The 22,605-nt window shown below is 46.5% G+C and overlaps 3 protein-coding genes across 3 annotated transcripts; all 3 read right to left on the bottom strand.

Annotated features, from left to right (window-relative positions):
* Positions 1–5,047: 5,047 nt before the first annotated feature.
* Positions 5,048–6,966, bottom strand: LOC109737957 (4-hydroxyphenylacetaldehyde oxime monooxygenase-like). The gene is made up of 3 exons (XM_020306578.3): positions 6,435–6,966; positions 5,820–6,266; positions 5,048–5,724 (listed from the first exon to the last, which is right to left on the bottom strand). The coding sequence occupies exons 1-3, from the start codon at positions 6,918–6,920 to the stop codon at positions 5,101–5,103; spliced, it is 1,557 nt and encodes a 518-aa protein (XP_020162167.1). The 5' UTR covers positions 6,921–6,966; the 3' UTR covers positions 5,048–5,100.
* A 7,400-nt stretch (positions 6,967–14,366) lies between these two features.
* Positions 14,367–16,819, bottom strand: LOC109747538 (L-type lectin-domain containing receptor kinase SIT2). The gene has a single exon (XM_040396883.3). It carries the CDS (start codon positions 16,549–16,551, stop codon positions 14,518–14,520), a length of 2,034 nt encoding a protein of 677 aa, XP_040252817.1. The 5' UTR covers positions 16,552–16,819; the 3' UTR covers positions 14,367–14,517.
* Positions 16,820–18,880: 2,061 nt separating this feature from the next.
* On the bottom strand, positions 18,881–21,333 carry LOC109747542 (L-type lectin-domain containing receptor kinase SIT2). The gene has a single exon (XM_020306582.4). It carries the CDS (start codon positions 21,119–21,121, stop codon positions 19,106–19,108), a length of 2,016 nt encoding a protein of 671 aa, XP_020162171.1. The 5' UTR covers positions 21,122–21,333; the 3' UTR covers positions 18,881–19,105.
* Positions 21,334–22,605: the final 1,272 nt, after the last annotated feature.

Raw genomic sequence — 22,605 nt, 5'->3', positions numbered from 1 at the left:
CCCTTCTACATGCGTGCCAAGATCTTGGGCAGCGCTGGGGACCGGCAAGTCGCGAGTTCACACCTCGAAGGCGTCATTCTGGCAAACCCAGATAAGGATAACTTCCTCGTGCCTTACTTTCCCGAGTAAGTCATCTCCTAACCGCCCCGTAACATATGATTTCTTAGATTTCGATCGTTCTTTTTTTTTCTAACATTCCGTGTTCTGTGCAGTGACACACATTACACACTCATCCTCTTAAGCCCGAAATATTCCATGGCCACGTATTTCGACCCGGACCGTGACTCCAAGATAGACTACACAAATATCAAGAAAGTTCTTGATGATGCTCTCCCCGGCTACGCCGCATCTGGAGGTACCTTTAAGAGGCCAGTTCGTAGGTACGGCAGGCACGTGTTCACCCACAATACAACGTTCCCCTGCGTCAAGCAGCCGCCTGGCGGTCAGAAGGATGCCTACTACGCCCTCCATCACATGAGGGCGATCGTACGGGACCATAATCACCTTCTGCTACCAAATAGTCTCAAAGATTGGGCCGCAAGCTTGGCGGCAATCCAGGACGCGGACACCCGACAAGAATTCTTTCGCATCCAGTCGGAGTTTGCATAAATCATCCATCAAGATGTCCTTCGTACCTCGGGGCAGTTCTACCTCAAATTTCAACCGTCCAACAGTGAGATAGACACAACGCTACAAATGCAGGCTGACAACGCCCGCGACTTCATGACCATCACGATAGACGGCGGCTTCATCCACGCTCCGGTCCCATGAGTCGAGTCGAAAGTAATGATGCTATGTGTAGTTCTGAAACATTGATTAGCTCATGTTGTAATTAAACTTTAATGAACTTGTATGTCTCTTTGGTTTGGACAGTCGTTCAACTTAGATGTAATCGATGCTATTTATTAGTAGGACCATGAATCGTGCTATTAATGTCTTGCTTTTCTCCTCCGATCCTTTTGTTGCATACTTATATATTGCTTATGTATTGTCTGTTGTTTGGCTAGTGCATAGAGATGCCGTCGTATGTCGTGTACAAGGGTAAGGTTCCTGGAGTCTACGACGACTGGGAGGAGTGTCGGAGACAGGTTCACCGTTTCAGCGGTAACAGTTACAAAGGGTACACCACTAGGGCGGAGGCGGAATCTAGATACGCGCGCTATCTAGCAGGAGAGAGGAGGGAGCGTTGGAGGAACCGGATGAAGACCAGTTTCATCACGATGATGCTCATCGTGATGACCGCAGCTCTCTTCTATGTGATGGTAGTTTAGATGATCGATATCGACTTGTAATGTGAAGACAAACTCGCTACTCGCGGTCTCGAGACTTGTAATGTTCTATCTTTGTTCGGTCTTTTGAATTCGGAGACTAATATGATGAATTGTATTCGGAGACTAATCTTCTATTGTATTCGATGAATCTGCTGTTGCCGTGTGGTGCTGCTTATATTCTGTCCAATAATATATTTTGTAATCTGCGCAAAAATCAGAAAAGAAAAAAAATCCCTAATATACATACTAATGGCGCATCACACCAACGTGCGCCATTAGTATGCCAAAGGATACTAATGGCGCATCACACCTCAGTGCGCCATTAGTATGCCAAAGGATACTAATGGCGCATCACCCCGCAGTGCGCCATTAGTATGCCAAAGGATACTAATGGCGCATCACCCCGCAGTGCGCCATTAGTATGGCAAAGCACATGGGTATATATGGCCCCCTGGGAGGCATACTAATGGCGCATCGTGGCCTATACTAATGGCGCACTGCCTGGTGCGCCATTAGTATACCAGATACTAATGACGCACCAGTGGTGCGCATTAGTAAAAAATACTAGTGGCGTGGTACTAGTGGCGCACCAGTGGTGCGCCATTAGTAGGCAAAACTGGTGCGCCACTAGAGCTCAAAAATCGGGGTGCTCAAATTAATATTGTATGGGTGTCGCATGCAGTCTTTCTATAAAGAAAATGGTACATGTTATAAGGTGTCTTGGTTGGGTGAGGATGTAAAAAGAAACACTAAATAAATTTAATTCACTAGGTAAATGCCAGTGCATTGCAACGGGGCATACTATTCTAATGGTTTAACAACAATCATGAGGCACTACTCTTCTCTTCTTATTTTTTGTCCACTGCCTTCATGTCTCCGCCTTCCTAATTCAGACTCATCATCTCTGTCAATGGCGCATCTGGCTCACAATCCCTCTCCCTCAACCACCTTTCAAACAAACACTTACTTTTCCTTGGATAACAACGACTCATATTCAGCTTCTATCATTGGGCATCCAATCTGATCACCCTAACCATCCAACCATAGGTTGGTTCGCATTTAACCTAACTTTGTTTAGGAGACTATTATTTTCAAGAGAACAAAAATATTTGTACACCATCAGATCGAATCAGGCACTGCATTAGTTACTGGGCAAAGGGGGGGTGGTGGCGGGGGTGGCTTCAAGAGAGAAGCGATGGCTATGTGTGGCGGTTGTGCTTAGAACGAGGAGGCAGCGCCCATGGCAAAGATGGGAGCGACGGCGTCAAATCAGATCGGATCGAGGATTACATCGTGATAATTTCAGATGCGGTGAATGTAGGCGTGGGAAAAAGCAGTCGACGACGGGCGAGAGACGCGCTGGCCTTTCCCTCGGGCCTTTTCTGGGACTGCGCATGTTGGCCACGTGGACAACAGAACGAGTGCGAGTGCGCGACGAGCGAAGGCTGGACGAAGATCGTCATCGTGAGCGACATAAGACGGGAAACGGCACCGTGACACTCTCAGATGCCACATATCGTCATCGTGAGCGCGACGAGCGAAGGCGGGACAAAGATCGTCATCTGAGAGTGTCACTGTTCCATATCTATACTATATGTGGGGCTGGGCCTCTATATGAGATGATCAGTGACACTCTCAGATGCCACATAGGCACTTTTACCGGGTAGGCGCACCCCAACCAAACTCAAAAGCTTTAGCAATGAATAGTTGGTAATCCAACTTCCACGCTAAAGAATATTGCATCTTTGCAAATCAAAGTTTCTAAACATCTATGACAATAGACTAAGTGCAAGTCACGCAATCGTTTACTTCGTGTGGTTTAAAACTCGTAGTTTCTAGTTCTACAAATATCTGCTTTAACACACGGCGTGTTATCTGGTAAGAGTAAGATGTGTTATATCATAAATATAGCGACAAAGCATGTCTAAAGGCGGTACCCAAGACTACATCATCCACTACTAACACACCTGTGGCGTGTCATCTACAAGTGACTGTCGAGTTTCCGATATCTCTCAAGCTCACAACTTGGTAACACTTCGGCCCCGTGCAAATGATGGTTGAAACACAATGATAAGTTTGGGTCTCACTTCCTTGCTTGCTTTCTCTCTCGCAGCTCAATCTTGTATACGTAAATCCACCTTGGGTGTGAATATATAATATCTTACAAAATAAACACAATTGAATGTTGAAGCTCATAATGCCTTGTTGTACTATAAAAGGACTTCAATAATAGTGTTAAGGTTTTCTTGTCAATTGTGCTCTATATCACACTATATGTTTCATGTATTCACCGTGGAACTATACTCCGATCTATTTGCCAAGCGCATGCAAATTAGTCCCTGAAACATGTCATGGATGGAGCTTGTTGAACACAAAAATAGTATTGTGATCGGTTAGCAGAAAGACAGAAACCACATTTTTTTTCATGTTCTTTCTGTAGGGCCTCACATGTGCTCAAGGAGTAAAATTTCTTGTGAATCAAGTTAAGAAACTCGTTAAAGATCAAGACATCAAGTTTCTAAATTTATAGCTTAATTACATTAATACATTATTACTGAGCAATAGACATCATGATCAGCAACTTTAGTGGGTCAAGACTCAAGAGCAACCATACTGATTAATTGCCCATCTACAGCAAGGGGTTGCTGGTGATTGCTGGGAAGGTGCAGTGAGAAGGAGCGCACCATGGTGATAGGAGCATCAATGTTGTCCCATTGGATCGCCCCCGCACAACAAAAAAAATAGTGGATACCTCTAGTCTCAAAGTTTAGACGGTTGGAGCTTGGTATTGGGGAGCTCTAACTGAAGTTGTTTTCCAATTCAGAAAGAACTGGATCTACATCTCCTATTCGTTTTCCTTGTGCATCCAAACAACAGAACTGTGCCATATTTAATTCCAGTTCGAGAACTTGAAACCTAACTTAAACATCCAAACGAGGTTTAAGCTTCAAGGGGGTCTACTTTTCTTTTACCAAAGCGACAAATTGCACACAGAATTGGCATTGCCGTGCTTCGAGGCTTTTCTGTGATTTGCAAGGCCCACCCATGTCACCACACTGAGAGCAAACCTTGGTCGAGCTATGGATGTTTCCTAATGGATCTCACCCTCCATCCTCTCAAAAAAGAAAAAAAATTGTCACCATCCATTACTTGATTATTAGTTGGGGGTCAGCTCTCACCCCCCACTAGTTGATTCAGTTGGAGGTTACCTCTCACCGGCACAACGGCTCTGTTGTACTCAATCACTCTATCCGTTCCATATTTGTGTGCTTCACAGAACAATATGTGTGGTTTTGTCTAAGACAGTCCTTCTCCCTAGTGCCCATTTTTTTTCCTAAATGCTGGCTGTGCCTACTTGACGTGCCCAAATAGCAAAAAATGCAACCTCATTTCTTGGCTACTCTGAGCCAATGAAATGCCTCGCCAGTAAGAACGCTGAAATATTAAGATCTAATATGGACAAGTGTAATGGCTCTGGGTTTTCTTTATTAGGTCTATGAATAAATATGTGTGTGTCCTGGGAAATGTGTATACGCCACATAGGCAATATTGTATGATAAGGCTGCCGTGTACTCAAAGCGATAAATATGCGTGTGTCCTGAAAAAGTAGCAGGGATAATTCGATTTGGTTTCAGAACATTCAGAGTAATTCAAGCGACAAAACAATATATCTAGGTGTCATTGTAGATTTGGCGGCAGTAAATATATGTGAGTAAATTCAGTTTTTATAAGATAACGAAAAAGGTCCACTTTACTCCCACTTTTACTGAGACAATAGTCCAGGATGTTTCCTTCTTTATTAGGTCGCATAAGGCATGGTGGTGGCACTCTATTCAAGGTCGTGGTGGTACGCGGCGGGAACGAGTACGAGTGGCTCCTTTCGGTGCAAGATGAGCCTTCCTTCTTCCTCCATGTTCACATCATCCATTGTCGTCCCCTCCGGGAGCGCCCACTCAAAACTGAAGAGCAGATTGGCGAGTGTAAACTCGATGGTGGCCATGGCCATGGAGATGCCTGGGCATATCCGCCGTCCCGCGCCAAACGGCGTTAGCTCTGGATGCTCGCCTTTGAAGTCTATATCATTTACTTCAAACCTATCAGGGTTGAACTCATCTGGGTCGTTAGACCAGCTTATCGGGTCTCTGCCGATCGCCCATGCATTCACATAGATCCGTGTCTTGGCCGGCACATCATACCCACCGATCTTGATGTCTCGCATGGTCTCCCTTGGCAGTAGAAGCGGTGCTGCCGGGTGCAACCGCAAGGTCTCCTTCACCACCATCCTGAGGTAGCTGAGTTTGGGCATGTCTTCTGGTTTCACTCTCTTGTTGCCTCCCACCAAGGCCCTAATATGGTCCTGCACCTTCTTGAGCACGCGCGGCTTCCGGACCAGCTCCGACATCGCCCACATAATCGTTGCTGCACTAGTGTCAATGCCAGCAACGAACGTCGACTGCACATCATCAATGATTAATGTTATTACCAGCTTTAATTTCTTTTCTTAAGAATCTATGCATGGGCTGTAAGTGTTGAATTATTATGACTTACAAAGATTACGGCCTTGACGTGGTCCTTGGTGAACCTAAATGTGCCACGTGGTTTCTTCCAGAGGTCGATGAGGACATCAATGAGGTCGCCGCCATTCTCAGGTAACACACGCTTAGGGTCCAAGTGATGCTCAATGACCGTCTCAAAGAAGGAGTCTAATTGTTTGAATATTCGCTCGCGGCGGGCTATGAAGCCGGTAAGGTGGTCAACAAGGCGGCCGACGACTCCAGGGAGCAAGTCCTCGGCGGAGGAGCCGGAGCTGGATAGCATCTCCATTACATCGTCGAGCGCATCCTGGAAACTATTATTTTGGGAGAACTTATCACTGCCATAGATGTTGCCAAACGCTACCGTGCCGATGATACCATCGGAGAGGCTCAAGATGTGCTCGTCCAGTGCCACTGGCTTTGCTTCTGCATGGCTCAGCGTGCTCATCAGTTTCTCCACCTAATCATGAATACAATATACAACATTTAAGTAACTAGCTAGGCAGACTGTGCTCGTTTGACTGCCGATATCGGATGTAAACTCTACGTGATTGTATCATCTTGATCGAGTCAATGAAGGGTAAAAGGTATACATTTTCGGTGCACCGTGACTAGGCATACGGCATACCTGCTCATGGCGTGCGTACCAAGCCGCCTTGACGCGGCGCGTGCTGAGAAGCTCGACCGTGAGGAGCTTGCGCACCTCCCGCCAGTACGCGCCATAGGGCGCGAACGCCACGTTCTTGAGGTCGTAGGTCAGCCGCTTTGTGCCCGCGGACACGGGCCGCGTGCAGCAGTCGAGGTCATGAGCCTTGAGCGCCTCCCATGCCGCCTCCGCCGACGACAGCACCACAGTCGGCGCCTTGCCGAGCTGCAGCTGCATCACCGGCCCATGGACCCGCGCCAGGTCTCGCAGGGTCCGGTGCGGCATGGGGCCGAGCTGGTGCAGGTTGCCAAGGAGAGGCACCCTCGCAGGGCCTGGTGGCAGCTTGAGCCGTTTCCTGGACGAGCTCCTTCTCCACAGCAGGAGGGAAAGGATGGAGAAAAGTGCTAAGAGGACGGGCTGCCATTGTTGGGGTAGGGAGAGGAGCAGCGAGGTGAGTGGGGTCGCCATTTTCTATGTGGTGAGAACTGACTACTTCAGCTAGCTTGTGTACGTGCGAACTTTATACCAAATATGCTGTTCAAAGGGACAAAACGAAGAAGAGACTTTGCATTGCCACATGTGGTCAGCTATCTTAATTCTCAAGTTAAGTTGATGAGTATTTGAAGGAGAAGAAGAGACGACTTTGCATCACAACGACTTGAAACAGTCTATTCTTCCCCGGCTGCTAAGCTAAGTACTACTCTATGGCTGCGAAGTCAGCCCTTCCTGAACTTGATGGTTGTTACAACTGCTTGGTGCTCCTTTGGAAAGAAAAATATATGTACTAATGGATATGTCTGGTTTGCTTGGATAGCTGGCAAAAGTTTACACGAGAGGATTTGTCTCCTGTGCGCATGATGCTTAGATCCATTTTGCTGTTTGAAAGTATCTGTGTACACTTTGTAGAAACGAACTTTGGGCGGTTTCTCTAATAGAAATCGACCAGCGCCCCTCACAAACCCACTAGCTCAACATAACTGGTGTGAATTAGCAAATGAACTGACTACTTCAGCTAGCTCATGTCTGTGTAATTTATATACCAAGAATGTTGGATCGACTCGACCGGCCACCTTTATTTCGTTTTTTTTTTTTTGAACGAAGACGCTAGAAGCTTCCGGCTTTAAATTAATAAAGCCACCAGGCAGCATTCAACAAGGTTCTTAAGCTTACAGACCCACATAACCAAAAGAAACGAGGAAAACAATGTCCAAATAACGCATCAAGTTCGAAATATGCGGAAGCACAGACACATGGAATACAACTAGGAGATCAACAGGCCTATCCTTCCGTCGCGAACGAAGACTCCAAAAGCTCAGTTTGTCGGTGTGGTCTGCCGAGCCAGCGTTAGGGTGCTCTTAATCTTCTCCATGATCTCCAACATGCGCTCAGCATCGTGCTGCTTTCCCAACGGTGTCCACATCTGTAAGAAGAGATGACATTTGAAAATAATATCAGCTGGATGAACTAGAAATTCTCGCTTCCAGGCTTCATCAATGAGCCTATGAATTCGCATCCACTGTGCATGCCACTCCGGCGGCCGATGGCCGGAAGGGGTATCCCGGTGCCTCCTCTCCGGCTAGTAGTCTAGGTTAGGATGTTTTAGTCCTCGCAGGTGCGGCACTCGGGCCGAAGGCGATGTTTCTTCTTTAAGTTTGTCTTCCGGCTCTGGTCCTCCTGCCGTCTCCTTGATGGCGAGGTTCATCATGCGTGCGCAATAACGAGATATGGTGTCAGGAGTTGTAGATCTTTTCATGGGATCAAAGGCAACCACTGTGGCTCCAGACGCTGATCTTTGGGGGCACGTGTACGGAGACTTCGCGGATGTCATCGTAATTTATCTATAAAGCGGAACAAAATCCTATTTCGAGAGCAAGGTAGTGGAGACAACTGCTCGTTCTGATGGCAGCAGGGGTCGTATGATGGTCTAAGGATTTTGATGTAATTTTTATTATGTTGATGTGCTTTGTACTTCATATAAATTTTTATAATAGATCCGGATCCTTTTGGCATAAAATAAAATATATACTCAAATATGTTGAGCAGTGAGGAACCAAGAAGACGTGGGGAGTACTCATCACATGGTTATTACTCAATACAAAAGGCACGTTTGAAGACGTCCTACACGGCACGTCAAACACAAGGAATTGAAACTTGAAAGTCTTAGTCATCTCGAGAGCCAAAATGGCCTAATACTAAACCCATAATCCATGCCAAATTAGTCCATGAGTAGGTAGGTAGTAGGTTCGGGGAAGGACCCAACTCACGCCAGCCACATACAAGAGTTTTCACCATGCAAAAAAAAAAACATACAAGAGTTTTCTGTTGATCGCATTACTCAAAGATAAAAACAAAGGTTTTTCCTGCACAAATCCAAATCAGTAGTCAAGTACCGCAGAATCAGCGCGTTTCATGCGAACCTGCAACGTGCGGGGCTATTGATGCAGAGGCCAAGCCTCTCGAGCTTTCTCCTCGTGGGCGCCGATCTCACGGCCACTGTCTGCGGCAGTGACGATGGTAAATGGTCCAGCATTTCGGAATATCCTATGTGACGCACGTTGCGGCAAACTGTCGAGGAAACGCACAGGGTTCACGCGCGAGCGACGCAATCTGGGCCGGCCCATTAGCGGTTAGCGTAAGTACGGTCGGATGATTTCTCCCGGTTTTGGGAACCTTCTAGAAGGTTCCCCGAATCGGGTTTTTTCTGTTGTTTTTCTGGCTTGCTTTCTTCTAGGTTTTTTCTTTTTCGTTTATTTTTTGTTCTGTTTCTTTTTTTATTTCCGTTTTGGTTTTATCTTTCCTGTTTCTTTCTACTTTCTTGATTTCTTTTCCTTTTTCTGTGTCTTTCTTCAAAAATTCGGAAATTTTAAAAAAGTATAGAATTCAAAAATTGTTCGCAAACTTGAAAATATGTTCAGGGTTTACAAAAAAATGTTCGTGTTTTCAAAACAATGTTCAAAATTTTGAAAATATGTTCTTGTTTTCAGAAAATGTTCGCTTTTAAAATATAGCTTGGATTTTCCAAAAAAAATCCAGTTATTCTAAATTCCAAAAACTGTTCACAAATTCCAAAAATTGTTCATGTTTTCATTTTTTAGGAGTTTCAAAAAATGTTCCTGTTTCAAAAATTGTTCCCATTTTCAATAAATGTTTGTGTTTACAAAATTGTTCGTGTTTTTAAAAAAATTCAAGAGTTTCATAAAAGCTTCCAGTTTTCCAAATTTGTTCCGGAGTTTAAACAAATGTTCGTGTTTTCAATAATTGTTCGCAAATTTATATTTTGTTCGGAAGTTTAAAATGTTCCCGTTTTCAAAAAAATGTTTCTGTTTAAAAAATTGTTCGTGTTTTTTTTTTAAAATTCAGGAGTTTTGGAAAATGTTCCCATTTTCAAATTTTGTTCCGGAGTATAAAAAAGGTGTTCGTGTATTCAAAATTGTTCACGTTTTAATATTTTGTTCGGCAGGTTAAAATGTTCCCGTTTAAAAAAAACTAAAAAATGTTTGCGGTTTAAAAAAAATTCACGTATTTAAAAAAATATTCCTGTTGAAAATGTGTTCTGAAATTCAGAAAATGCTTGCAAATTTTCAAAATAAACACTTTTAAAAAGTACACTTTTTTTTAAATCACCTTCACAAATTTTGTTCTCGTTTTTCGAAATTTTCATAAAATTTTCAAAATCTGTTTGAAAATTTACGTTTTGTTCACATTTCCACAAAAATTCTTTTCGTGTTTTCCAGAGTGTGTTCAGTTTTCAAAAATCTATATGCTACATTACATGGTCAGAAAATAATATACAAGGGGCATACCCCGCAAGAATAAGTTCTTAAATATCATAGCGATGGGTTATACTTCACGTTCGTAGACTTTCTCTGGTGGCTTGCAGCGCTGGTTGTGGAGAGCGATGTCGCGGGTTCGAATCCTTGCTGTTTCACTTTCGTTTTTTGCGATTTTTATCGATGTAGACACACCTCGCGTTGCCTCTTAGTGGGCCGGCCCAGCCGCACGCCTTCTGTGCGTTGCGCTGGTTATTTGCCGCAAAACGCGGCACATAGGAGGTCCCCAGCATTTCACCAGCAATAGCTTTGCGGCAGGGGCAGGCCCATCTCAATTCAAGGGTATTCAAATGAATAGCCATTTTTTGTATAAAAAAAAGAACTAGGTATATATGGTGTATATCATATGTATGCACAAGAAAAAAACGAGCTGGGAGCTCCTAACCAGCGCTGTCAGCGCCGGTTCCACGTCCTGGCGCCCGAAGGCGATGGGACTGGGCTGGCCCAGCAAAAAAGTTCAGTGCATAGAGGTTGTTTGCGCGAAAAAACACAAAGAAAATAGTACAGGTAGAGGATCCAACTCGCGCCCTCCAACAGCGAACAACCAAGGAAAACCAATTGGACTACCAAGCGGTACTGACCGAATCCAGGGCCAATACATAATGTATATTTGTAGCCGCGCAATTTACTACACATGTAACGTTTAATATAGCGCTATCATTTTTTAATTATTTGAAAACGTTTAGGAAAAAGTTCAATGGCTTTCGAAAAAATCATTGATTTTTAAAAAAGTTCATCAGTTTTGAAAAGAATTCATTGATTTTGAAAAAGTGTTCATCAATTTTGAAAAGAGTTCATTGATTTTTAAAAAGAGTTCATCGGTTTGGAAAAATGGTCATCGGTTTTGAAAAAAGAGTTCATCAACTTTGAAAAGAGTTCATCAACTTCGAAAAGAGTTCATCGATTTTGAAAAAAAGTTCACCGATTTTGCAAAAATAGTTCATCAATTTTGGAAAAAAAAGTTCATTGGTATTGAAAAAGAGTTCACCAACTTTGAAAAGAGTTCGTCCATTTTGAAAAGAGTTCATCAATTTTGATAAAGAGTTTATCAAATCGAAAAAAAGTTCATCGGTTTTGAAAAAGTGTTCATCGGTTTTGAAAAGAGTTCATTGGTTTTGAAAAGAGTTCAACGATTTGGATATAAATTCGTCAATTTTTAAAAAGAGTTCGTTCATTTTGAAAAAAAGTTCACCGAATTTTAAAAATAGTTCATCGATTTTGATAAAAAAGTTCATTAAACTAGAAAAGGTTCATTGAATTCGGAAAAAAATCGCACATTTACGAAGAAAATAAAAAGGAATAAGAAAAGAAAAATGAAAAAAGAACAGGAAAAAGAAGAAGAAGAAAATCTCGCGACCTGAAGAAAGAAGAAAATAAGGAAAAGAGGTTGACAGGCACGAAGTGGATCATTGCCTGGTGGTAACAGCGCTGCTCTCTCTAACGACACATCTCAAGTTCGAACCATCACACTCGCCCTTTGCTGATCGATGCAGTTTTAACAGAAAAAGGATTAAATGGGCCGGCCCAGCGCGTTGCGGGGGGTATGCGCCCGTTTGCGTGCAGCGAAGAAACGGGCGCAACGGCCGCCGTTTAGGATTTGCCGCTTCGCCAAAAGAAAAAACTATCGATCCAGGCGGCAGGGCTGATTGCCATCGACCATCGCATGTTCACACGCGCTCACGGCGTCAGGTACTGGCGGGCGGCGCAACGCGGCGCGTCAAACAGATTCCAGCAGCACGGCATCCATCCCTCACTCGACCTAGTACTGATCTTTGCCTTCAATTTTACATCCCTAGGTTCAACTAGCAGTACATATGATCTGTTCATTGAAATTAGATGTGTTCGTGTGGTTAATGCATTACAACTATTATAATTGAGATCTGGGATTGTTCCTCTCATGTCGATTCTTAGTTGCCCTAAATTCATCTTGCTAATTAGATGTTGGCTATTGATTTCTCTCTCTATCTCATGATTCTAACACTGTACTCTAACACTGTACTCTAAAATTGTACTCTAACAGACTAACACTCACCCTCACATCTCTATACACCTTTGCACTTATGACGTGGGCAACAGAAGCGAGGGCAAGCTGCAATTATTATTGTGTTTACTAAGTTTTGCACCCTGAAAAGGCCGGATGAATGTGAGGATCGGGAATTTTAGTCTAGGAACGCTCTGCGACCATGGATCACATGCGCAGACCACACATGTGATTGACACTATCGACTACATAGGCCCTAAACTAGGACATGCCTGCAAGGTAACCCCCTGTACTGATGGGTTCCTGTTCAGGGCATTCCTTCTAGACGTCACCTATGGGAGGAGGCCGACTGCACACAAAATTTCCCCCGCAACAGTTTAAAAAAAAGCACTATTTTTCTTGGTGCCTTTAAAGCCAATTTGTATAACTGGGGCTCACGCACAACAGGGTATGACCCAGCCAAGCTAAGTTTTTTCAAAATATTCGGTTGACTAGTGGGCCTGCGACCATTGACCGGTCCACAAATGACCGTTGGCAGTGACCACTGGGAGTTGACCATTGACTATTTCAAAAAGGGAAAACATTCACAGACTTTTTAAAAACTTCAATTCTTTAAAAAGTTAAATTGTTTTGAAGTTTTTTATTAAATTTAAAAAACCCAGAAATTTTAGAAAAGTTCACGATTTTGAAAAATTTCAAGACTTGCAAAGTTCGTAATTTGGAAAAAGTTTGCAAAATTGAAAATAAATCCACGAATTTGAAAAAAACCACAAATGATTGAAAAAAGTTCATAAATTTGGAAACGTTCACAAATTTAAGGAAAACTTCACGGATTTGAAATGAAAAGTCGACAAATAATAAAAAATGTTTTGGAATTATAATAATTCGTGAAATTGGGAAAAATTACCGAATTTGACAAAAAAGAAAAAGAAAAATGGTACAAAATCAAAAAATGACAACAAAATGATTAAAACTAGTGAAAAGAGAAACCTGCATGGGCCGGCCCATCTAGATACCAGTTTATTAGACGGAGTGTGCGGCGATTCAAAATACACTCTATTCGGCGCTTAAGGCGCCAAATAGGAGTTGGGATTTTTCTTTACCATATTCTAAATAAGCAATGACAGTTATCGGGAGTAACTAACCAATGAGCGCTTCTTCGGGAGTCTTCCCAAGGATCACTACGGGTGGCCTGAGAGCGCGCCACTTGGTGCGCTCGGCGCGCTCTCAGCTATTGCCACATGTTGCGCTCTGGGAGCTCCTTTGCGTTTTCAGCTTTTTAATGTGTTTTTGGGGTTTTTTTTTTGTTTTTCACCGGTCTTTCTTTGCTTTTGGACCCAAAAAAATTTGCACAGAAAAAATGGTCTTTTTTCCTTCCGCGCGTGCCTCTCGTAAATGAAAAAACAAACGTTTTCTTTTTTTATTCCGTGCCTCTCAGAAATGAAAAAAATGTGTTCTCTTTTTCCCTTCCGCTTCCGCGAGAAACACGGATTTGCTTCCGCGATAGCCATGGTCGTGCCTCCCGGAAACGGAAACATAAACAAGTTTTTTTTTCTTCTACGAGAGGCACGGTTTTGCTTCCGCGAGAGGCACGACTATGCCTCTCGAAAACGAAAAAAAACATGTTTTCTTTTTTTTTTCCTTCTGTGATAGGCATGGGTTACTTCTCGTAGAGGCACGGATTTCCTTCCGCGGGAGGCACAGGCGTGCCTCTTTCGGAAAGGAAAAAAAAGCATGCTCCCGGTTTGGTTTTTCATCCGGTTTTTTCGTTAAAAATAGCTCGTCCAGACCTACCAACAGGTATCTTGTTTTGAAGATCTCGACGCGAGCAATCCAATGATGAAAACGGTTTAAAACTCGGACGCACGGTTTAAGAGATAAAACATTTTGAATAAGCGGATCTACGAAAAAAGAGAAAACTCCCAGACAACGACAGGTGGCGCACATGCACTGCAGTAAGAATGACCTTTGCAAAAGGTGCTCTTTAATTAGTGATTTTGACAGTTATTAGTCCATTTAATGGGCTTTTTAAAACATGCTTAAGTCCATGCTAGATGGGCTGATATCAGCCAAACAAAGATAATCAAATAGCAAGAGATTAACTTTTTTTTTAGGGGTAAGGCCAAACTTTATTAATCAAAGTCCACTGTATCAAAAAGAAAAGATAGGATCACAAATTAATTATTACCCGGCCTCAGAGATAAGCTTCTTCTAAATGAAACATCAAAAAGAAGTTGAACACATACAGACAACTTCATCTGCCCTCGGTGAGAAAGGTCATCGAAGACCCATAAGACACCGCAGCAGTACTAGTCGCTGATGGAGGGTACGACATAATGTACGAATCGAAGCCGTCATTCTGCATCAGCGCCAACATGCTGTAGCTCATGTAAGTCGGCGACAGATCAGGAACCGACTGCCCACGATCTAGGTATTGTGTAACCTTTCGCATACTAGGCCTTGCATCAGGCAATGGGTGCGAGCACAACAAACCTAGTTGCAGCACGAGGGTAACCTCCTCTGTGTCAAACTTTCCCGTTAGTCGTGGGTCCACCGCCTTGAGTAACGATCCACTGCGGTGGTGCTCAAGCACCCAATCAATCATCACTATAGGGTTGTTTCGCTTGCCACGCTCGATCGGTCGTCGTCCACATGCAACCTCTAGGAGAAAGACACCGAATGCGAAGACATCGGTTAAGGGTGTTGCCTTCCCGGTGCGCACAAGCTCTGGTGCAAGGTATCCCATGGTGCCAACAACATGGGTTGTTTGAGCGACGGTTCCATGATCGTATAACCTTGCTAGGCCAAAATCGCCGAGGCATCCATTCATCTGTTCATCCAAGAGCACATTGCTTGCCTTGATATCTCTGTGGATGACAACCTTTTCCCAATCCTCGTGGAGATACAGCACGCCTGATGCAACCCCTTTGATGATCGAGAACCTTTCAGGCCAAGATATGGCGGGCATGTTTGGATCGTGCAAGTACTTGTCAAGGCTGCCATTTGACATGTAGTCATACACCAAGATAAGCTCGTCCTTGCGCCGGCAGTAGCCCAATAACTGCACGAGATTCCGGTGCCGGAGACGGCCAATGCTCGCCACCTCGGCAACGAACTCCCGCAGTCCCTGCCTTGATTCATGCGACACCCTCTTCACGGCGATCTCCAAATTGGATTCAGAAAGCAGGCCTTTGTACACTCTCCCAAACCCTCCGACGCCAAGTAAATTTTTTTCCCTGAACCCATCAGTGGCACGATGCAGATCTTTGTATGCATATCGGTGGGGGCCGAACTCGTCTTCCCAGCCTTCACGCACCTCGGCGAACCGGCGCCGACGCCAGAGAAAGAAGAAGACCGCAGCCAGCGCCGCTGCGACGAGCAGCGCGCTAGCCAGCGGCAACACGATGTCCAGTACCTTGGACCGAGGCTTGGGTCCCAGGCGTGGCAGGGCAGGAAGCTTGGAGAAATCAAGAGGCGGGGCAGGCCCGTCCAAGCTGAAGCTCCATCCGAGCACATAGTGATGCCCCGAGATGACTCCCGACGACGCCGAGAAGCCGACGTACATGGCGTCCGCCATGACCGTGGAGAGATCGATGGCCTCGGAGAGCAGAGGCCTCCTGGGCTTGGGCACCTGCACGGGCGCTAACGTCACCTCGAGCCGCTTGGACTGGCCGTCGTAGTCCACCCACAACTGCATGGGCTGTCGGCTGTTAAGCCTGAGGTCCCGAAGGGCGCCGCCGCCGTCGTCGTCGTAGTAGCCAGCCGGCTGGGCCTGCCGCGACACGAGGCTGTTGACGTCGATGCCGACGTGATTGCTGTTGATGTCGCGGAACTCGGGGCTGAGGATGGTGTCGAGCTCGACGGCCAAGATGGGGGCGCTGGCGGTGCCGTTGGTGGTGTTGAGGAGGCCGAGGTACTGGCCGGAGTTGGCGGTGGTGAAGTTGGTGGTCGGGGCGACGACGAAGGCGAGCCCGTGGTCGCTGAGGCCGTCGTAGCCCGACACGATGGCGAAGACGAAGGACGTGGAGAAGGAGCGCACCGCCGTGGCGTTGGCCGAGCCGCCGAGGAAGCGGAGCGGGGCGGGGTGGAAGGCGTGGGCCTTAGTCTGCTGCGTGAAGTTGGTGAGCGCGAGCAGGCCGCCGGGCATGACGGCGGCGAGGCCGTCCAGGGTAAGGTTGGCGCCGGCGAAGCCTTGGTAGGCGAACTGGGCATCGTCCTGCGACGAGGCCACCTCGCCGTCACGGCTCAACAGCAGGAGTATGAGCAGAAGAAGGGCCGCCGGCGCCATAGTTTCCTGGACAAAAATCGGTAGTATGACGGAATCATAGACTAACCAAAATTTGCTTCGTTTGTGATCATGCGCTAGACTTTAACGGTGTAGTGGTTGTGTACACTGCACGGCACAGATGGTGGTTGTGCAGTTGGTGCATGAATGTGCCGTTGAGCATGCTGAAAGTCAGATTACTACACAGAGATATGATAAGGACATACGTACTGGAATGCTACTCCAACGGCTATGGATGGATCTTGAATATGTCAGCGTAAGACTAGTCCTCCTTGAGAAGAAAAAACAAATTCCTTGCTTAGATGACACGGCACCGTTATAGGCCACAGAAAATTCTGCGATCCATCGTTGTTACCATCACAGATTGCTAAGTTTTCAACTGCCGTAGTTCGACTTGTTTACTAGTATAAGTATAATATCTTGCGAGAAAAGCTGGGCAGACGCCGTGCCCTGCACTGCTGGGTGAGATCGTTGTCACTACGTAGGAGAACGATGCATATTGGCTGGTCAAAGAACCCACGCGTTGATCTTTTGGTGCTGCCTGCAAGAGGCCAACTACCATAGCTGTTCACCACCGATGAAATATCTTGTAGTTTTTTATCTAGCAAAATGAATCTACTTTTATTTTTGGGGGAAAGCAAGATGAATGTAGTTGAATTTATTCTACCTTGTCTCTACAAAATTGTTGATTTCAGGGGCACAACTCCAATTCATCTACATGTGATATGGATGTCTGTATTTCTAAGATTTCTTGCATAGTGCAAATGTGAGTGTGTATACTGTAACGATGTTTTAATTTGTTTGTCATGACTTTAGTTACCAAGGGTTGCAAGTATGTTCTGTTTCAAAGTTTTCTAGTCATTGAACATTGCATGGTGTAAATATTTTTAGTCAACAAGCATTCATTTCCACCCGCAAAAAAAAAAAAAAAGCATTCATTTCTTGCAAGATGTCTAGTCACCGAACATGTGCATGGTGGCTAAGCTACCAAGTGCCCCTTGGTCACTATAGATGCTATAAGTCACCACCATTTGGTTGGTAGCTATTGCTTTCACTTAGTCTCACCATGCTGTAGTCGGTAGCTATTGATATGACTTTTAGTGACTAGTAATCACTAATCACAATGGTGGTCCCCAAATATCTGTAGCGACTATCCTATAGCCGCCATGAAGAGACCAAGTAGTGTTGGTAGTAACCAAGTTTGAACTTTTAGCAACCAACCACCTGATATAGCGGCCAAAAGTCATAGCTCTAGTAGTGTTGACCAACAATCGTTGTTTGATACAACGTATTAACAATTTAACATCAATCAAATCGAAGTAGATAAATGAAACAGTCCTCGTCAGATGTTGAAATGAAAGTAGGAACATAGAAAAGTAAGGGATTCAAAGTTCTGATCTGATGGGAAACACATCGGTTTCGACAAATAAAATATTATATTTAAAAGTGTCGTGAACTCGCTGGAAACGTATAAGAAGTAGTAATATATGGGGCCTACTATGCGTCCGCCGGAAGATCAGCCGTGTGTCTAGCTATCCGATTGTGTGCCACGAGCATTCGAATCGTTCCTATTCTCTGTTCTTTATTTTCCTGCAACAAGACATTTGTTGCAAAACTCCTGCAATAAGACTCTTGTTGCAAAAAAAATGCAATGACATCCTTGGCCTCTTCTCTATACTCATGCAACAAGACCTTTGTAATAAAACTACTGCAACAAGACCCTTGTTGCAAAAGATACAACAACATCTCCGGACTCTCCTTTGTATTCCCGCAATATTTTCGTTGTCGCAAAAAATGCAACAAATGTGATGTTGCGAACATCGACACATCCCACAGTATCCCTAATGTTGCAGACATCGTCGTGTTCCATATCATCGCCGTCGTTGATGGCCGGTTTGCAACACCGTCATAACAACTCCACCATGTTTCTGTCCCAATACGGCAGCAAGCGGTGCCCATCTGAAACACTTGTAGCATCAGCTCGTGGATTTAGTCCACACCTCGATGGTGAGCGACACATGCTTATAGCATCCTAGGCCTACTCTACAACGTTGGCACCTTGAGGCAGGCACCAGTTCGGGAGCCACGTACTTGTTGGGCAGCAGACTGAAGAAGATGCTGGATCGGAAGGAAGAAGAAACCTCGTCAAGGAGAGAGAGATACAGGAGGGAATGAGTGGCTGTCGTGGAGATAAGATGCAAAGCGATGGAGCAAGCGCTAGGCAGCCGTGCAATCGCATCCGATCCGGTGGTAGCATGTCCGGCGGATGCCCATCGTGGATCAGCCGGCTGAGGAAAAGCGTTTTCTCTAATATATGCACATCTACCATGCATAAACATGAATCGGTTAGGAACATCTATCATAAGCAGGTAGAATGGATTATTCACCTGTTTTTTATAAACATACATCTATACCAAAAGAAAGTAAACTATTACAATCATTCAAAATTAAATATCAAAGCATCAAACAAACTTCTACAAAGTGCTAGTTACATCTTACAAGGATATAAAAGCATTAGAAGTCCAACTCAATTATTTTAGCACGGCATGCTCCTTCGTCACCTTCCTCCGGAGAGATCAGAGATGACACCCACATATGACGTTACATTTTTGTTAAAAAACTCTGCGCTGTACATCAGCTCCAGCATGGTTGAGCCGAGGTACTCTGACGAAAATTCCGGGAGGGGCATGTCATCGTCGAGGTACTGCATGACTTGTCGCATGGTTGGCCTTGCATTGGACAAAGGATGGGAGCACAGAAGCCCGAGTTTTAGCACTAGAGAGACCTCGTCAAGACTAAAGTTGTTTGGCATCCTAATGTCTGCCGCGTTAGTGATGCAACCCTGACGCCAATGTTCAGCAACCCAGTCCACGAGCATGACACGGTTGTTCCCCTCGTCTTCCTCGATCGGCCTCCGCCCACAGGTGACCTCCAGGAGGAACGCGCCAAAGGCGAAGACATCGGTTGATGGGGTTGCCTTGCCGGTGTGGCCTAGTTCAGGGGCTAGGTAGCCCATGGTGCCGACCACGTGTGTGGTCCGCGCATCGGACCCATGGTCGTAGAGCCTTGCTAGGCCAAAATCCCCTAGCCTTCCGTTCATCTCGCCATCCAAGAGCACGTTGCTTGCCTTGACGTCTCGATGGATGACGATTTGCTCCCAACCCTCATGGAGGTAAGATAACCCCGAAGCTACTCCCCTGATGATGTGCAACCTCTGAGGCCACTCCAATGTAGCCTTGCCAGGCCTGGGATCGTGTAGGTATTTGTCGAGGCTACCATTTGGCATGTGATCGTAGACCAAGAGAAGCTCACCCTTTCGTCGGCAATAGCCGAGCAGCTGCACGAGGTTACGGTGGTGCAGCCGGCGCATGCTGGCGACCTCCGCGACGAACTCCTTCATCCCTTGCCTCGACTGGTGCGACACCCGCTTGACGGCCACCTCCGTGTCCATGTCGGGCTTGCGGAGCACGCCCTTGTAGACGCTTCCAAAGCCTCCGGCCCCGAGGAGGTTGGTCTCGCTGAACCCCTTGGTCGCCTGGTACAGGTCCTTGTAGGAGAAGGGCTGTGGCCCGAAGGCGACCTCCCAGTCCTCCCGGACCTCCGCGTACCTGAGTCGCCGTCGGACGATGATGTACGCGGCGATGCCGACGGCCAGAACCACCGTCGCCGACGCTATGGGCAGCACGATCTCCAGCACCCTGGACCGTGGCTTGGGCCCGGTGGGCGGCAGGGCGGGCAAGGAGGAGATGTTCAGCGTCGGCGCCGGCCCGTCCAGCGCGAAGCTCCAGCCGACGACGAAGTGGCGTGCGAAGAGGATTCCGGTGGCCGACGAGAACCCGACGTACGCCGTGTCCTGCTGCTGCACCACGGCCGAGAGGTTCACGGCGGTCCGCAGCAGGGGCGTCTTGGGCCTGGCGACGCCCAGGGGAGCCATGGTGACCGTGATCTCCGTGGCCGCGCCATCGTAGTCCACCCACACCTGCATGGCCTGCCTGCTGATCAGGCTCAGGTTCTGAAACCGGCCCGTGGCGTCGTCGTAGTAGCCGGCGTCGGCGGAAGCTCGCGACACCATGCTGTCGAGGTCGACGCCGACGTGGTTGCTGTTCATGTCGCGGCACTCGGAGTTGAGGAGGGTGTCGAGCTCCACGGCGAAGATGTGGGCGTTGGGGTTGGTGTTGTTGGTGGCGTTGAGGAGGCCGAGGAACTGGCCCGGCAGCGCGGTGGCGAGCACCTCCTTGGACGTGGTGACGAAGAAGGCCATGCCGGGGCTGCTGAGGTCGATGTACTGCCCGAAGATGGCGAAGACGAAGGCCGTGGAGAAGGAGCGCGCGGCGCGGAGCGGCACCGGGGACGGGTGGAAGGCGTGGCCTTTCTGCTGGATGGTGCCGTTGGTCAGCATGAGGAGGCCGTTGGGCGTGACCTCGGCCGCGCCGTCGAGGTCGAGGCCCCTGCCCGCAAAGCCATTGTAGGCGAACTGCCGACCGTCGTCGGCGCCGACGGTGGCCGTGAGACCTCGGCCAGCAGCCACGAGGAGAAGGAGCAGAGCGACCAAGTAGAAGCGCTCGAGAGGCATGGCTTCTGCACCCGTTTGCTTGCTCGATCGGACGTTGCAGTGGCGCAAGAAAGCCTCTGTCTCTTTGGTATTTCACTGATTTGGATTTTTGTACTAGTAAATCCTCTGTTTGTGTACTTCTTGGGAGTTATCAAGAGAAAACTCTCTTGTCAGTGTCTACAGAAAGGCATGGTCATGTCACGGCGATCAATGGTGGAGGAAGAAAAATCAATGGTGTGGTGTGGCTAGCGGGGGTTGGTCGCTCATTCCACGAACCTACCTACTGAAAGCAATGGGTGTAATTGGGTCTAGGTAATACTTATTAGGGAAAAGTCTAAAAAAAAACCCTGAATTAAGTCTGAATCAAACCTTAAACTCCCAATCCCTGAAATTGCCACCCTGTACTTTATAATCCCGGCTGATTTGTGCGAGTACTCGTTTGTGTTGAGCGGGTTTGCGTATGTGGCAGATTTGGGACGGGAAATACTCACCAGCTGGACTGACCACGGGCCCTACCATCGCAGCTCTTAAACCTCACCACCAAAACGCCGCCTCCCTTGACGGTTCCCCTTCGTGTCCCTTCTCCTTCCCCTTCCTGTGCGGCGGCAATGGCGATCGGGGACTGACATAGGGGATAGCAAGACGATCGCGACGGCTGGTGGAAACATCGGTAATCCTCATCCATGTTTTGACATTCTTCTGGTAGTTGCATCTGCCGCTAATCACAGGCTCTAGTTAGGGTCGTGAGCTCTGAAAATTTTAGGTTTGTAGGTCTTTCTGTTTGTGCGAAAAAGTTGGATTTGATCTTCAATTTAGTTTGGATTAGTTGTGTTCGTCGTTGATTGTTGGAAAAAAATTGTGGCAATGCAGGCTAGGGTTTGTGTGGTGACCATGGATCCAAGTGAGAAATTGACTGTGCGGTTTCATTTTGGTGGGCAATTTGTTCGAATTGGGCCAACTTTGGATTACGTTGGTGGGGATGAGGCAATGTCAGAGTTAGAGAGGGACAAAGTGTCCCTACCTGAGGTCAAAGGCTTTCTTGGTGATCACATAACTTTTAAAGAAAGTATGAAAATTTACTTTCTATTGCCTGGTATCAATTGGGTGACTTTGCGTGAGAATGCGAACGCGTGGTTGTCATTCTCCAGCAGACGCGTACGTCGACCAGCGGGAGAAGCCTGGGCCATGCAAGGAAAAAGTCCAAAACAAACCTTACACTTGTAGATGAAAGTTAAATCGGACCGTGAATTTCCAATCCCTAAAATCAGCACACCAAACTATACGATCCCCGTCTATTTTAAACCTTGAGACTGTTTCGCTAGGATTCGCTGACTTGGCAAGTCAAATCGGGCCGGGCCATGAGACCAGTGGCACCCCCCCCCCCTCCCGCGCTCTGCTATGGTATTCATTTTTTTTCCTTTGGGTTTTCTTTATTTCTCATCGGTTTTCTTCAGCTTTTTTTCCTTCGTGTTACTTTATACACTTTCGAAATTTTTCAAATACAT

The sequence above is a fragment of the Aegilops tauschii genome, chromosome 7 (genome assembly GCF_002575655.3).
Source record: "Aegilops tauschii subsp. strangulata cultivar AL8/78 chromosome 7, Aet v6.0, whole genome shotgun sequence".
NCBI lineage: Eukaryota > Viridiplantae > Streptophyta > Magnoliopsida > Poales > Poaceae > Aegilops > Aegilops tauschii.
Note: the sequence above shows the minus strand (reverse complement) of the source record. Positions and strands in the feature narration are given on the sequence as shown.

Excerpts from the sequence above, each read along its gene's own strand:
- LOC109737957 (XM_020306578.3), bottom strand. The coding sequence starts at position 6,920 with ATGGCGACCCCACTCACCTCGCTGCTCCTCTCCCTACCCCAACAATGG. Across the intron at positions 6,267-6,434 it reads GGTACGCACGCCATGAGCAG|GTGGAGAAACTGATGAGCAC; the intron begins GTATGCCGTATG and ends ATTCATGATTAG. Across the intron at positions 5,725-5,819 it reads ACGTCAAGGCCGTAATCTTT|TCGACGTTCGTTGCTGGCAT; the intron begins GTAAGTCATAAT and ends GATGATGTGCAG.
- LOC109747538 (XM_040396883.3), bottom strand. The coding sequence starts at position 16,551 with ATGGCGCCGGCGGCCCTTCTTCTGCTCATACTCCTGCTGTTGAGCCGT.
- LOC109747542 (XM_020306582.4), bottom strand. The coding sequence starts at position 21,121 with ATGCCTCTCGAGCGCTTCTACTTGGTCGCTCTGCTCCTTCTCCTCGTG.